Source organism: Callithrix jacchus, chromosome X, assembly GCF_049354715.1.
Source record: "Callithrix jacchus isolate 240 chromosome X, calJac240_pri, whole genome shotgun sequence".
NCBI lineage: Eukaryota > Metazoa > Chordata > Mammalia > Primates > Cebidae > Callithrix > Callithrix jacchus.
In genome coordinates, this window is record NC_133524.1 from 11,358,843 (window position 1) to 11,371,825 (window position 12,983).

Consider the following 12,983-nt stretch of genomic DNA (forward strand, 5'->3'; position numbering starts at 1 on the left):
CCTATTTGAATTGTAGCATTGAGGGAAGAAATTTATGAAGGCTGATCCAAGTTTGGCCTATCCCTTCTCTACCTCCTCCTTTTCTTCTTCATGGGATTTGTAGCTACGGCCCAGAAGCAGCTATGTTGAAAGCCCTGGCACTGGGCTATGGCATCTTGCTTCCCCTGGGTTCCCATGGTTCCCTCCTTCTTCATATCAGAAACACTAACTCAATTTTAGGCACAGAATCAAAGTGAACTCTTGTTGGTACTCCAGGCATTAACTCACAGCACTTTCTACTGTTCTTGGGTCATTTCAAAAGCCTCTCAAATTCTTCTTGGCTATTTCTATTTGTTTTATCGCAACTTTCTTCTTGCTAATTATTCCCTGGGTAAATCTGAGAAATGTCTCCAAATAGCCCATTCTTTAGAGATTGATAAATAAGGACAAAAAATTTATCAGGAAACATATGCATAAAGTTATGATGAATGAGTTGGACATCTCAGTATTCAGGGCCACTTTCCCACAAATGGCTGTATTACGCACAGAGGGTGTTGATGAAAGCTGTGTACAGCTCCCTGGTGAGAAGCGGGTCCGGCATGTCCCTCAGGAACTCTTTCAGCAAGGCTGCCACATCATGAACACTGTGCTCTTCCTCCAGAGACACATCAATCCCACGGTCAAATTCCTCACGTAACTGGAAAAACAACGGTTCGAGTGGCAGTCACATAACACCATACCTCAATGTGCAGTGCCCATCAAGAGAAGTGCTGTGACACATAGCATCTGGAATTAAGTCTGTACAGACCCCAAGAAGGAGAAGCAAACATGTCACCTTGATCTGTCAAGTTTACACAGTCCAGCTATGAATATATATGTGTGTGTATATATATTTAAAAGCATTATTAAATAAAAGTATCTGTGGATTTATTGTTAATGATGTATGCAGAAGGGCTCAGTAATGACAACCAGGTTAGGAGGTACACCTAAAAGGTAGAAGACAACTTAGGTCAACAATAAATGTGGGAGGGAGGAATTAATTTATTACACAGTGGTTCTGTGTGTCACCAATCCTGCCATGTTTGAATGTTGATATTTTACTGAGGTTACTCAACAAGAGAACAAAGAGATTTTTCTGCAAAAATGAAATTAAGAATCATGATAAGACATTTATGACTAAGGCTTAAAAGACGCCAATAACTAAATACTGTCTTAGATTTGTCAAAGTAGTCTTATTAACAATTACCAGAAGGATTCCCTGCCGTAATCATTACAGTAGGTCTGTTAGCACCTAGAGCAGCAAGAAAACAAAGTAACAAGAGTGTAATAACTCCATGCCCTGCTTTTGTCTCTAACAGCTCAACTTCTCTTATGCATTGTTCTCTGCTGTAGGAATCATTATGTAACTTCATAATCCTACACTATGCAATACACTTCTCTAAGAGTTCGTTTTCAATCATTCATCCATCCATCCATTCAACAAAGATTATTACACGTTTCTTGTGTCACAGGCCTTGTTACAGGCCCTCAAAATACACTAGTGAATAAAGAGGCAAATTACCTCTAGAGAAACAAAGTGATAAGCAGGTAATTTCACAAATGACTCACTCTTAACATTGTGGCTAGTCATCTAAGAAAAAAGTGCAGGGTGCAAAGGGGTTATATAACAAAATAAAATGATGAGTGAGTTAGAGCATATTTCATAGTCAAAATCTACTTCTAAATAAATACTAATTATATTTTTATTGAGTAATCCTTAAATACAAGTCTGTGCAAAGGTTTCCCCTTTGACGAATCCAGATATAACTGATGAGTAAATTTTGGCATTCACTACCTATCCACTTGAGAAGAATGAACACCCATCACTATCCTGACCTACTCATTGATTCCAGACAACTCGCCATCAGCATGTGTCGGGCAGCCAAAACAAAGGCTTCCATTGAATTTCCTCCAACTTGTGATCATTCAAACACACCATACTTCTTTTCTGAACATACACATATGCAGAAAGAATGGAACATGCAAATAGCTTGGCCTGTGAAGTTAACGGTGACTAAATTGTGTGATCTTGAATTACCTTTCTTAATCTCTGTAAGCCTTGACAGAAGTGTGTTAAAGAGGCTACACTCACAGCAGGTTGGCAGATTCAATGAGATAATATTTGTGAAAATATTCTGCAATTCTGCATAGGTGGAGGCCTACGAAATATTATCATACTATCTTCCTTCTTGCAAGTTCTGTTGTGGAACATTAAATGTTGATCCATTTAATGTTGTTTCTTGTGTGAGAATAAAAACCAACCAGCCAATCAGAAAACATACTTCTTTTGAAAGTCCTTATTTGTCTTGACAAAAAATATATATGATGTATTTATTTCAATTACTTTCAATAATATGAACAAATGTCATTTCTTCAGCTTCATCCAACTAAAATTAATTTTCATTTGAATTAATTTTTGAGTTGCTGAGTTCCTTATTTTCTTCCATTGAAAACAACATAAAGAAAATAATGATTTAATTTGCCTTCACCAACAAATGAACTCTTTTCTCAAAGGCTGGTTTGCCTTTTATGAAGCCATTACAAACATGAGTACCTGCCTCATCACAGGAACCTATTGTTAAAGGTCTAATATCAAACTTCATGGTAGGAATGTTGCACAGGGCAGAAGGAAACAAAGGAGCACAGTCCCTATGTGAAAAGCATACTGGGGGTCAATGGGTCTATGAAAACTCCATAAGAATTACTTAGTTTTCAAAAAGTAAAGCTATAATAGCATCTTATGTGAAGGGAATGTTAATAGCATTTTTAATATCACATTTTAGTAAAAATAGATGCTGCGTACAATTATTTTCTATCACTTATTGATCGGGCACTCTGAATTTCTTGCTTTTGCAATTGTCAATAAGATGTATATAAATTAGTTTTGCTTGGCTGCACATGGCACAGATGCAGCCAGATGTTTTGCTTTCAAGTGTTTGAGCCTGACTGTAACAACATTTCTGAGTTGTTGCCGTTTACCTTCTGGAATTCAATTATATTATAATAGCTTGGAGGGTAAAAAAAAAGATAATCAAAATTGAATTTGCATAGACTTGAACTTTGCAAAAGGTAATTCAACTGAAAGTCAGGTAAAACATAATGTATAATCTTTACTTTTCACTTACTTGTCTCACTCTCTTTTTTGAGCTTCCAACTCGGAATATCCCCACTGTCTGGAGGCCTGAAAATAAGCAAACAAAATCAACAGTCTTGTTTTATGGCTTGATACTCTGGAGGAAATCAAAATAGAAGGAGAGCAGAATGCCAGCACAGTGCCATACATGCAGAGCAATAGTAACCTGGCAGCATACAGTAAAGTTTCTTTCATCTCACACTATTTCTATTTGCCAGATACATAAAGGTCAGCCCTCTAAGCACCAGAATTTTATGTTTAATGTTTCTGATCAAATATTTTCATGTGACATTATATATTTCTAACCTTCTCCTTATCAGAGAAAATGAGCTTTTATTTCATTATTCAGAATTATTACCTAAACACACATTTTATAGGGATTCTAGCTCTTTATCAATTTAAAAAAATAGTTGTCTGACCATAAAGTATGCTGCTTAAAATCTAGAAAATGGAGAAAAATGTAAAAATAATATACTTTTAGAAATACCTGATGCAGAAATAGTCACTCTTAAGTTTCTTGTTCTTCTTCTTTTTTTCAGACAGGGTCACACTCTGTTGCCCAGGCTAGAGTTTAGTGGTCTTGACCTCCTGGGCTCCAGTGATTGACCCACCTCAGCATCCAGAGTAGCTGGGTCTACCAGCACATGCCTCCATGCCTGAGTAATTTATTTTGTATGTTTTGGAGAGACAGGGTTTTGCCATGTTGCCCAGGCTCAAGCTCAACTCCTAGGCTCAAGTGATCCACTGGCCTCAGCTTCCCAAATCGCTGGGATTACATGTGTGAGCCACCATGCCTAGCTAATATTTCATTTTTAAAATCCAGCCTTTTCTACATAAATGTACGTATTTTTACATAGTTGAGATCACACTGCACATATATAATATCTATTAACAGAGAAAATGTTACTGCCTTTCTTATGCCACAAGAATTTTCATTCATGCTAGTAATAATTCCTTGTAAATATCACTTAAAAGGGATATAAGACTACAAATTGGGTATAGTGCATACTGATCGGGTGATGGGTACACCAAAATCTCACAAACCACCACAAAAGAACTTATGTAACCAAATACCACCTGTTTCTTAAAAATCTATGGAAATATAAAAAATGCAAAATATTCTGTTGTATGAATGGGCCACAATTTACTCCATATTCCCCTCTAAATGGTGTACAGGTCCCCAAAATATACACGGTTATTTTGCTATTATAAATGACCTTACATGAACAACTCTGTGGACATATTTTTGTTCACATTTCTGATTGCTTTTCCTAGGATCCTGTCCTAGATGGGAGAATATAGTGTCAGTGCTGAGGTTGAGAAACCCAGTTCTAAAAAATTAGGTGTCTTAAAAACACAAGTAATTTTACTATCACATACTAGAAATTTCAACAATAGTTCCTTAATAGCATTAAATTTCCAGTCAATATCCACATAATGGTCACATGCTGTGATATGATCAACGCGCCTTTTAGTCTCTTAATCTGTGTTTCCCCTGTCTGTTTCCTTTTTCCTTCTAATTGGTTTAGTGAAGAAATCTCAGTGATTTCCTACTGTAGATCTACATATTGTCTGGATTTGGATACTCCATGGTGTTATTTATATGTTTTTTTCTCCCCTTTATTTTCTGTAAAGAGATAGCTAGAGCCAGAGATTTCTCTGACTTTGGTGTGATATTATAGGGCAAGAATACTTCACAAAAAGTATTGTATATTTCCTTTGGGAGCATGGAATATCTGAATGGCTCTCCTTTTTCTATGCAAGTCATTAGTCATTGCCATTGACGAGCATCATGTACATTACTTCTTTCTTTGGTGGCTCATTTTCTTTTCATTTGGGAGATTCAGTTATGAGAGTGATGGCCACCACATGAAGATAGCTGGTCTGAGAGTAAAGCCAGCAAACAGAGGACACTCATGACATCATTTGAATCCTGGACCCAGCTCTGCCTAGATCAAGCTCCCAGTATATAAATAAAAATGGTTATTATTTGGGGGAGGACACTTTGCTTAACCTATTTTTTTTGGGTACCTTTCTCTTGCCACTGAAAAATTTATGACTAGTACAATATATAATTAAATAAGAAATAATTGGACTTTTTATATAGAGTTGGAGCCTTGCTATATTGCCTGCCTGGTCTCAAACTCCCAGGCTCAAGTGATCTTTTTGCCTTGGGCCTCCCAAAGTGTTGGGATTACAGGTGTGAACCACAGTGCCAGCCTTAACTCTTTATAACATTATTTCTTTACATCCAGAAACAAAGTAAACATCTCAATTTGTTTAAGTTGTCTTTTCTATCTCTTGGTAAGAAGAGAATAGTCCCACTTCTGTAGAAAATGCCCTTATGTGATATCTTGCTTCTGCAGAAATTTCAATTATTCGGAAACCATGTGAAAATAAAAAAGTAAATGCAGCCAAAATTAAAATTACTGAGGCCTACTATTAAAGTTTTCTATTTCATACACAGAAGAGTCATTCAGTTCATGCAGGGGTCTATTTCTCTCTATATAATAATATATGCCAAGTACTGTTCTAAGTACTACATGCACATTAATTAATTGAATCATTACAGAACTTTTGAGGTGGGTACTTATGTTCATTTGTGCAGATGAAGAAATACAATTCTGTATTTTATTCTAAATAGTGTGATTTTTTTTCTAAGTTCCTCAATTGATAGAAGCAATAAATCAGGCAATTTCATTACTGTGCAGACATGATAGAGTGTACTTACACAATCCTAGATGGTATAGCCTACTAAATACCTGTGCTATATGGTAGAGCCTAGTGCTCTTACACTACAAACCTGTACAGCATGTGACTGTGCTGAATACTGTAGGCAACTGTAACAAAATGTTAAGTATTTGTGTATCTAAATATAGAAAAGGTACAGTAAAAATACAGTATTATAATTTATGTAATGACCATTGCCTATTGGTCCATCATTGATGGAAATGTCATTATGTGGTACGTGACTGTAGTTTTTTTTTTGTCTGTGTGTGTGTGTGTGTGTGGGTGTGTGTGTGTGTGTACAGGGAGAGGTACGTTCAAGGTATGTACATAGGTCATACACAGGCATGTGAAAGATAAGGTGGAAAAACCTACACTTAAAATTTTGTATAAACAAGATTTTATTACATTAGTTTTAGGTTATCCATGTGTTATCCAGTGATTTCCATTATAATGAATTAAGAAATTTAGATATATTCTTAACAATTTTTAAATAAAGTTCAATTTCTCTTAGGAAGCAAACATGAGAATGTTAATAGTAGTTATGCCTATATGGTAACCTCAGAATTTTCTTTGCTTTCACATTTACTTTATTACAATGAGCTATTATTTTTATAGTAAAAAAGTAAACTTTTCTCATGTACATAAAACATGTGCTAACACTACAGCAAACAAATTTAGTTTATGAAAATGTCAGTTTAATAAGCCAGAAGTCTAAATTTCAGAAAATATTTTAAAGAACTATATATCATTCTTAAGTCAACTTAGTAACTAGAATTGACTTGCAAAGGGTGACTGTGGAAAAATTTTAAGCTTCCACAAAAATGCAAATAGCAATATGGAAACCTGTTGTCAAAAATGATGTATTTTCTATTCACTTAAGCAATGATTCCCCAATTTTTTTTTAAGCTGGACTCTTACTTTTTAAAGGAATCCCTGTGAGTAACCTCCTAGGCTACTTTTATGTACAATTAATAAAAGTGACTCTGGTCTGTTTGAAAGAAGTCCTGGTGACAAACCCAGTCCAACAGACCTGACCCTTCCCTAAATTGCTTGGCCTCCAAGGTCACTTCCGAGGACTATGGGGAGCTAAGCAGTCTGGATATCATCAAGTTGATTCACCCCCATCTCCGATCTTGTTTAGCCCCACAATCTCTTAGCAAACACTCACATCTGTACACTTTCACACAGGAAATTTCAGCTCAGAGCATGATCAAATGAACACAATTGAAATTGGGTACTTCAATGAATGATGCTTGAATAAATGAAAGCCTTTAGTATTTTAGACAGACAAGTCTACTTACCATGTTTTTCTAGATGCTGACAGCAGCTATCCACCAGCCTGGGGACCTGTCTGTAAATAGGATTCAGACTGAGTTTCTTATCTCTGGCTTTTTCTTTTTTACTTTGAGCCTCAGCAGGCAAGGAAAGTTGTAAAGCTTCTAGTAGTCGAGAATGATTGTCATCAAGATCGGTGATAGAATCCACTGACATGGCACCCTGCAAGTGACGCAGAGCCATGAACAAAAATACAGATAGCCAAGAAAAACAGCTGCCCCCAGATGCTAGCCAATACATACTTTGCTCATGACTCTATCATACTTAAAATAATACTGCTTGATTGCATTAATTGTAATGTTTGTATATTAAAAAAAAGATGCCTTTTGAAAAGGTTGGAAAACCTCTACAAGGTTTCCTCAAGGTAATGGCAGTTACAATTTCCACAATAGCCAAAATTTTCCAAATGGAAGACAAGCAATGGGAAACACATAATTAAAGTATTTTGGCCCAACCACTTCATTTCTTGAAACAAGAAAAAAAATACATACTCAATGAATGAGGTAGTCAGAGAAGTCTTGTAAATAAAAAACTATGGCTCTAGGAGTTTTAAAGTGGAATAATTCCATTAAACAGCCTTAGCTTAATTTTCCTGAGAAACAGCACAAAGTACTTTACTAGAGAGGTGGTTCTGAGAAATGCCAGTAGGGGAGTGGGGAAATGAGACAAGGAAGGAAAGGCAGCTGGTGAAGGGAGCATTATCAAGCCTATTGCCATTGTGGGCAACTGGAGCTCAGTCTTTCTGGGGAGCTCTAGGAGACAGCTACGTATTATGCACCTCAGAGCTATCCCTATCAAATGAGAGAGCTGGGGTGTTTATACACCAAGCTTCAGGTATCACTGCTTAAGGGCAGCCTCTGGTGGGGCAGAGAGATAATATCATCTCCTAGTACTTACAGCCTTCCATCTGCATGGGCTGGGCAACTCTGGCATCAGATAAAGCCCTCAGCAAAGAAGGTGTTGGCAGGTGGAAGGTGAGCTGGCATGCTAGGAATGGTTAAGGGTCAGGGAAAGGGAGCAGGGCACCAATTGCATTTGCCATAGCCACCCATACTTGATGAAGCACTGAGAAAGCAGTTGGCTAGCCAGGCCTGGACAGAGGAGAGGGCATTTGGGAGACCCATTGCCTGAGCCCTACATTCCTAGAAAGCTAAAATTTAGAGTTTTAGTGTCATTGTTGTATGACAATACAGTCTGAGATACAATGACAGAATTAGAAGAACAATTCCATCATGCAAATTCAGGCATTCCATAATTTTGTAGTTTCTTCATTTTTAAACATGGTCAATACAGCAAAAACAGCAATGGATCAGGTCTCCCTCTACATTGGAGAAGCAATGAATGTTAGGGGCTGATTGTAAAATGTGGGTTTTAAGTGGGAAGTGTCTGGTGTTTTTAACTAGGGCAGTCTTCAACAACTGGAGGTGGCAAAATTTAGGATCCCCAAGTGACAGAGAAAAAAGGGAGAGAAGGTCAGGTGTGGTGGCTCATGCCTGTAATCCCAGCACTTTGGAGCATTTGAGTTAGAAAGTTTAAGACCAGTCTGGGCAACACAGTGAGACCACATCTCTACTAAAAAAAAAAAAAATTGCTAGGCATGATGTGCATCTGATTAGCTAGGAATGGTGGTGTGCATCTGTAGTCCTAGCTACTGGGGAGGTTGAGGCAGGAGGATTGCTTGAGCCCAGGAGATTGGCTGCTATGAGCAGTGATCATGCCACTGCACTCCAGCCTGGGCAACAGAGCGAGACCCTGACTCCAAAAAATTAAAATAAAATGCTCATCTGTTTTAAAAAAGGGAGAGAAGATCTCCCAGTAACCTGGAAGCTTTAGAGATGCTTATCGATTGACTCAGTCAATCACCAGCCAGTTTGCCTGAAGAATTCAAATAACAGCACACTGCCTAGAACATAGTACTCAACAATTGGTATCACATAGTTAGAGTGTTGTTTTGAAAGAGGATATATAGAGGATTCTATGGTTCTGTTTGAAAAAAGAAATGCTCCATTGATAAGGAAAAAGCTCATTGTTTAGGAAGACCCACCGCCAATTCAGTTGGCCAGGCATGTTCTCAGACTAATGATGAAGAAAGTATTAATAGCTGAAACACTGGACCCTGCCCTTGAGCCTCCAGTCTAACCATCAAGTCTAGCAAGACTGATGGATTACAAGAGACCAGAATCAATGGTGATATTGTTGAATGTTTAGGAGAGCATGGAGCACAGAAGTGACAAAGGGGGGGACACCCAACAGCTTCGAGAGGAGTCAGGACAAGGTCTGAGGCTATGCCAGGTGCCACATGCCCAGTGCACATTCTTCATTAACGGAGTTGTTGACAGATATCTGAACACCAACTACATAACCAGTTTTCACATGAACAAAAACTCAAAGAATAACTGTACATCTCCAGTTTTCCTAGCACTGGTGTCAGAGCAAATACTGGCCACCTCACCCTCCTCCTAGCCCGAGGAGCCGGTTCCGGGGTGTTTGGGGATGTTGACTCATTTGGTGTTTCTGAGGTTGAGCTGAGAGATGAGTTACTGCTTGAGAGTTCTTTGTTTTGTCTTTTATTTCCAAATGGGAGGAGGGAAGCCACAAAGTCAGATGCATCTTTCTGCTCGTCCCTCTGCAAGTCCTGCTTGAGTTTATAGGCCCTGTCATTTGCAATGACTTGGGATAAGGGCATTCCAAATGCCTGCGGGATGAATTCTGGAATCGAAAAAAACAGACATTCACGTTCAGAGACTGACTGGACCATTGAAAACACTCTCATTTATGTTTAAGAGCTAAGTAAGGACAGACATACTCAAAGAAATGTTTTCTGAAGAATTGACTCATCAGTCAAAATACAAAGGTGACATTTGTGCTTATCAGAATGGCCCAAGTTTCTATTTCAATAAAGAAAACTAGTATTTATAAACACACATCTTAGATACCTAGGTCTCTACTTTTTCTCTACATGTCTCAAGTCTATCCACTCATTCAAACAGGCATTTATTGACTGCCTGCTACATGCCACAACAAGCTAGCCAATGGGAGGTGCAAAGCTTATAAAAGGTACAGTCCTTTCTCCTGAGGTGTTCAGTATAGGGTCCAGCCCTATAGGGTTCTGTGAGCCCAGAAATTGTAGAAATAAAAGGCACAAGACACAGAGAAAACAGTTTTACCCAAATCGCAGAGATCAGCAGTGGCCCCAACACCAAATGCCTGGATGCTTTCTCTCACTTTTACTGAGTTGCAAATCTGGGGCAGGGTAGGTAGGGCATGGTCTTGGTGGTCGGAGACTGGGGGCACGGTAGATAGGGCGTGGCAGTGATAGGGTCAAGTACATCACGTGTCATTCAGGTAGAGGCTCAGGAATTTCGCACCCGAAGTAAGGTAAGATGCATAATGCATCAGCACTTTTTCCATACTTATCAAGAAAGAACTAAAACATTAAGATTTATATTACTATTACTGATTATCTTTTCTAAGTAAAAAGGAACCAGGTGCAGAAGCAGAATGTAAGAGTAGACATGGAACATGACCACTGAAGCACAGCATCACATAGAGACAGTTAAGCCCCTGGATGTCTGTGGGCCTACCTGACAGCTGTCAGGCCTTACCACAAGAGCTTGGAGAAGCGGAGTTTTCTCCCAACTTCCCCAGGAAGGAGCTGTCTCGGCTATTTCGGACATCTCCTTCCCTAGCTGGATAAGCAGCAGGCGCTTTCACAGTGCTGGTGCTGCTGCACAGCTGAGGCGCCCTCCAGCAGACCTTATGGGGCGTGACAGAGAGCTTAAAGCATCTTGGGTTAGTGTCATTCATTTCACAATGTCACCCCAGGTTCATACTTCCAACCTGAGAGGTATTAGTAAAAGAATTAAGATCACCTATGAATAACTGAGATCACATATGAATAACTAATAACTACTACAGTTATACTTCTAGTTACTTTCTTTTTCATTATTTATATGGAAACAGGCTGAGGCCTTTTGCTCCTGCCTCTGCGCTTATGGGATCTCCCCTCTACATTCAGAGTGTGGGTTGGGGTGAAGGAGCAGAGAATCAGAAATGCAAATCATGATAACAGAGTGACTATCAGGTGTTATAATAGAGAGATGCATGAAGCTAAGGCTGAAATTTATTAACTGAATACACTGTGAGGTTTCCAGTAAGAATCAGCATGTGAAATGATAACCTGGGAGGCAGAGGAACAGCTTGGGAACTGCTTGGGAAGATGTCCGCTCTGTTTTCATTGTGTTCCTCACCCCACATTCTATTTTCAGCCAGCTGGTTGGGGCTGTAACTCTCGTGATCTACACTCAAGCCACTCTGTTGGCCATGTGCACAGTGGGATACTAAATATCTGGTGGGAGGCCCAGGAAACAATTTGTGAAATCCTCTAGTAAGGACAATTTGGGGAAAGGGACATAGTGCAGAAATCTATGGGGTATTTTTTATTTTGGAGACTTACATACAGTTCCTTTCTGAATTTCTGTCATAAATCTGTATACATGTAGCTTGAATCCTTTGGGCCAGGTGTTTTATTGGCAATATTTTATATTCATGCTGAAAGGCACTGATAATATAATCAAATGTATTATTCTTTTTAGACTCCAAATTAGGTCTCCTAGCAGCAGTAAGTTGGAATCTAACATCTCCATTGTTTTTATAAGCCCTATGGATGAAACTAGAATGATCAAGGAAAAATAATTCCAAGGTTGGTTGTTCTTTGAAAGAAAAGGCTAACATTAAATCAGGTAGAAGGACTTTAAAAGGCCTAGACTACATTAAAAGTAGAAATGCTACTTGAAAAGCCTGAACCTCTGGTTCTATCAAAACATGCAATTTACTGTGAAGTAAAAAAAATCAAAACTTTTTGGAATTTTCAGAGGATAGTTGCCATTCTTTAGCAACAAGCTAGGTGATATATGGTAATAAAAAATAATTCGTTGAGTGATCAATGTGGACAGTGTAGTGAGGTATAATTCTCACTATTGATAATAGGCTGTGTCTACTACTAGCAAAATTAGAAACCAAAGGGGATAGTACCAGACCTCCTGTTATGCACCCTGAAGACTATATATATATAAAATCTTGTCTGTAGAAATAATCAAACATTACTTTTAAAAGGTTGGAAAAGTCTAGAAATGTGGATGCTAAGGCTGACAGCTACGTGAAATAACAGAAACAAGGGCATAATAAGAGTGAAAAGAACATTGATAAATGTAGCAAGTGACACATCTGCTCAGGTAGGCACATGCATGGCAGGGATTTACTATAAGATGGGGACTACTGAGCCCTTTCCCAGTCATTTTTTCCATATAAGGAAAACCAACCAGACTCGTTTACAGACTTCTTGTACCTCCGGTGCAGATCTTCCCACCAGCAAATAATTCTGCCTCCTGTTTCAGGAGAAGAGCAACCAGCAGGTACAAAGGCTCCAACTCTTCACAGCTGCTGTACCTGTGCCTTCTATAGCCTCCCTTTGCATGACGTGGAGGTGTAACTCTGCATCCTGCCAGCCTTTCTGCCTCTCCCTGGTTCCCATGCTCCTCTACCTGCCATTCAACTATTGATAACTTTAAACCATGGATAACGTTGTACTGTACTCAAGAGTTCAAAAAATTACCCTAATACTCTTAGAGTATAAGTAGGGTTCTGCAATTGCTTTCTATAAGGGGCCAGAGAGTAAACATTTTAGGCTTTGTTGACACAGCTGGAGCTTAGAAGGGCTAGGATGCAAAATGATAAGGTGCTTGCATTCGGCATGGAGCAATTGCAA

The 12,983-nt window shown here is 38.7% G+C and overlaps 1 protein-coding gene across 4 annotated transcripts in view; it reads right to left on the reverse strand.

Moving 5' to 3' along the window:
* Positions 1–12,983, reverse strand: part of ARHGAP6 (Rho GTPase activating protein 6) — a 537,825-nt gene that overhangs the window by 41,014 nt on the left and 483,828 nt on the right. For all 4 annotated transcript variants that reach the window (XM_035288889.3, XM_035288890.3, XM_054251125.2 and 1 more), the window contains exons 4-7: positions 9,669–9,925; positions 7,183–7,378; positions 3,144–3,199; positions 526–676 (exon numbers count right to left, since the gene is read on the reverse strand). In XM_035288889.3, the coding sequence (XP_035144780.1) occupies positions 526–676; positions 3,144–3,199; positions 7,183–7,378; positions 9,669–9,925 (660 nt within the window). The remainder of the gene's footprint in view (positions 1–525; positions 677–3,143; positions 3,200–7,182; positions 7,379–9,668; positions 9,926–12,983) is intronic.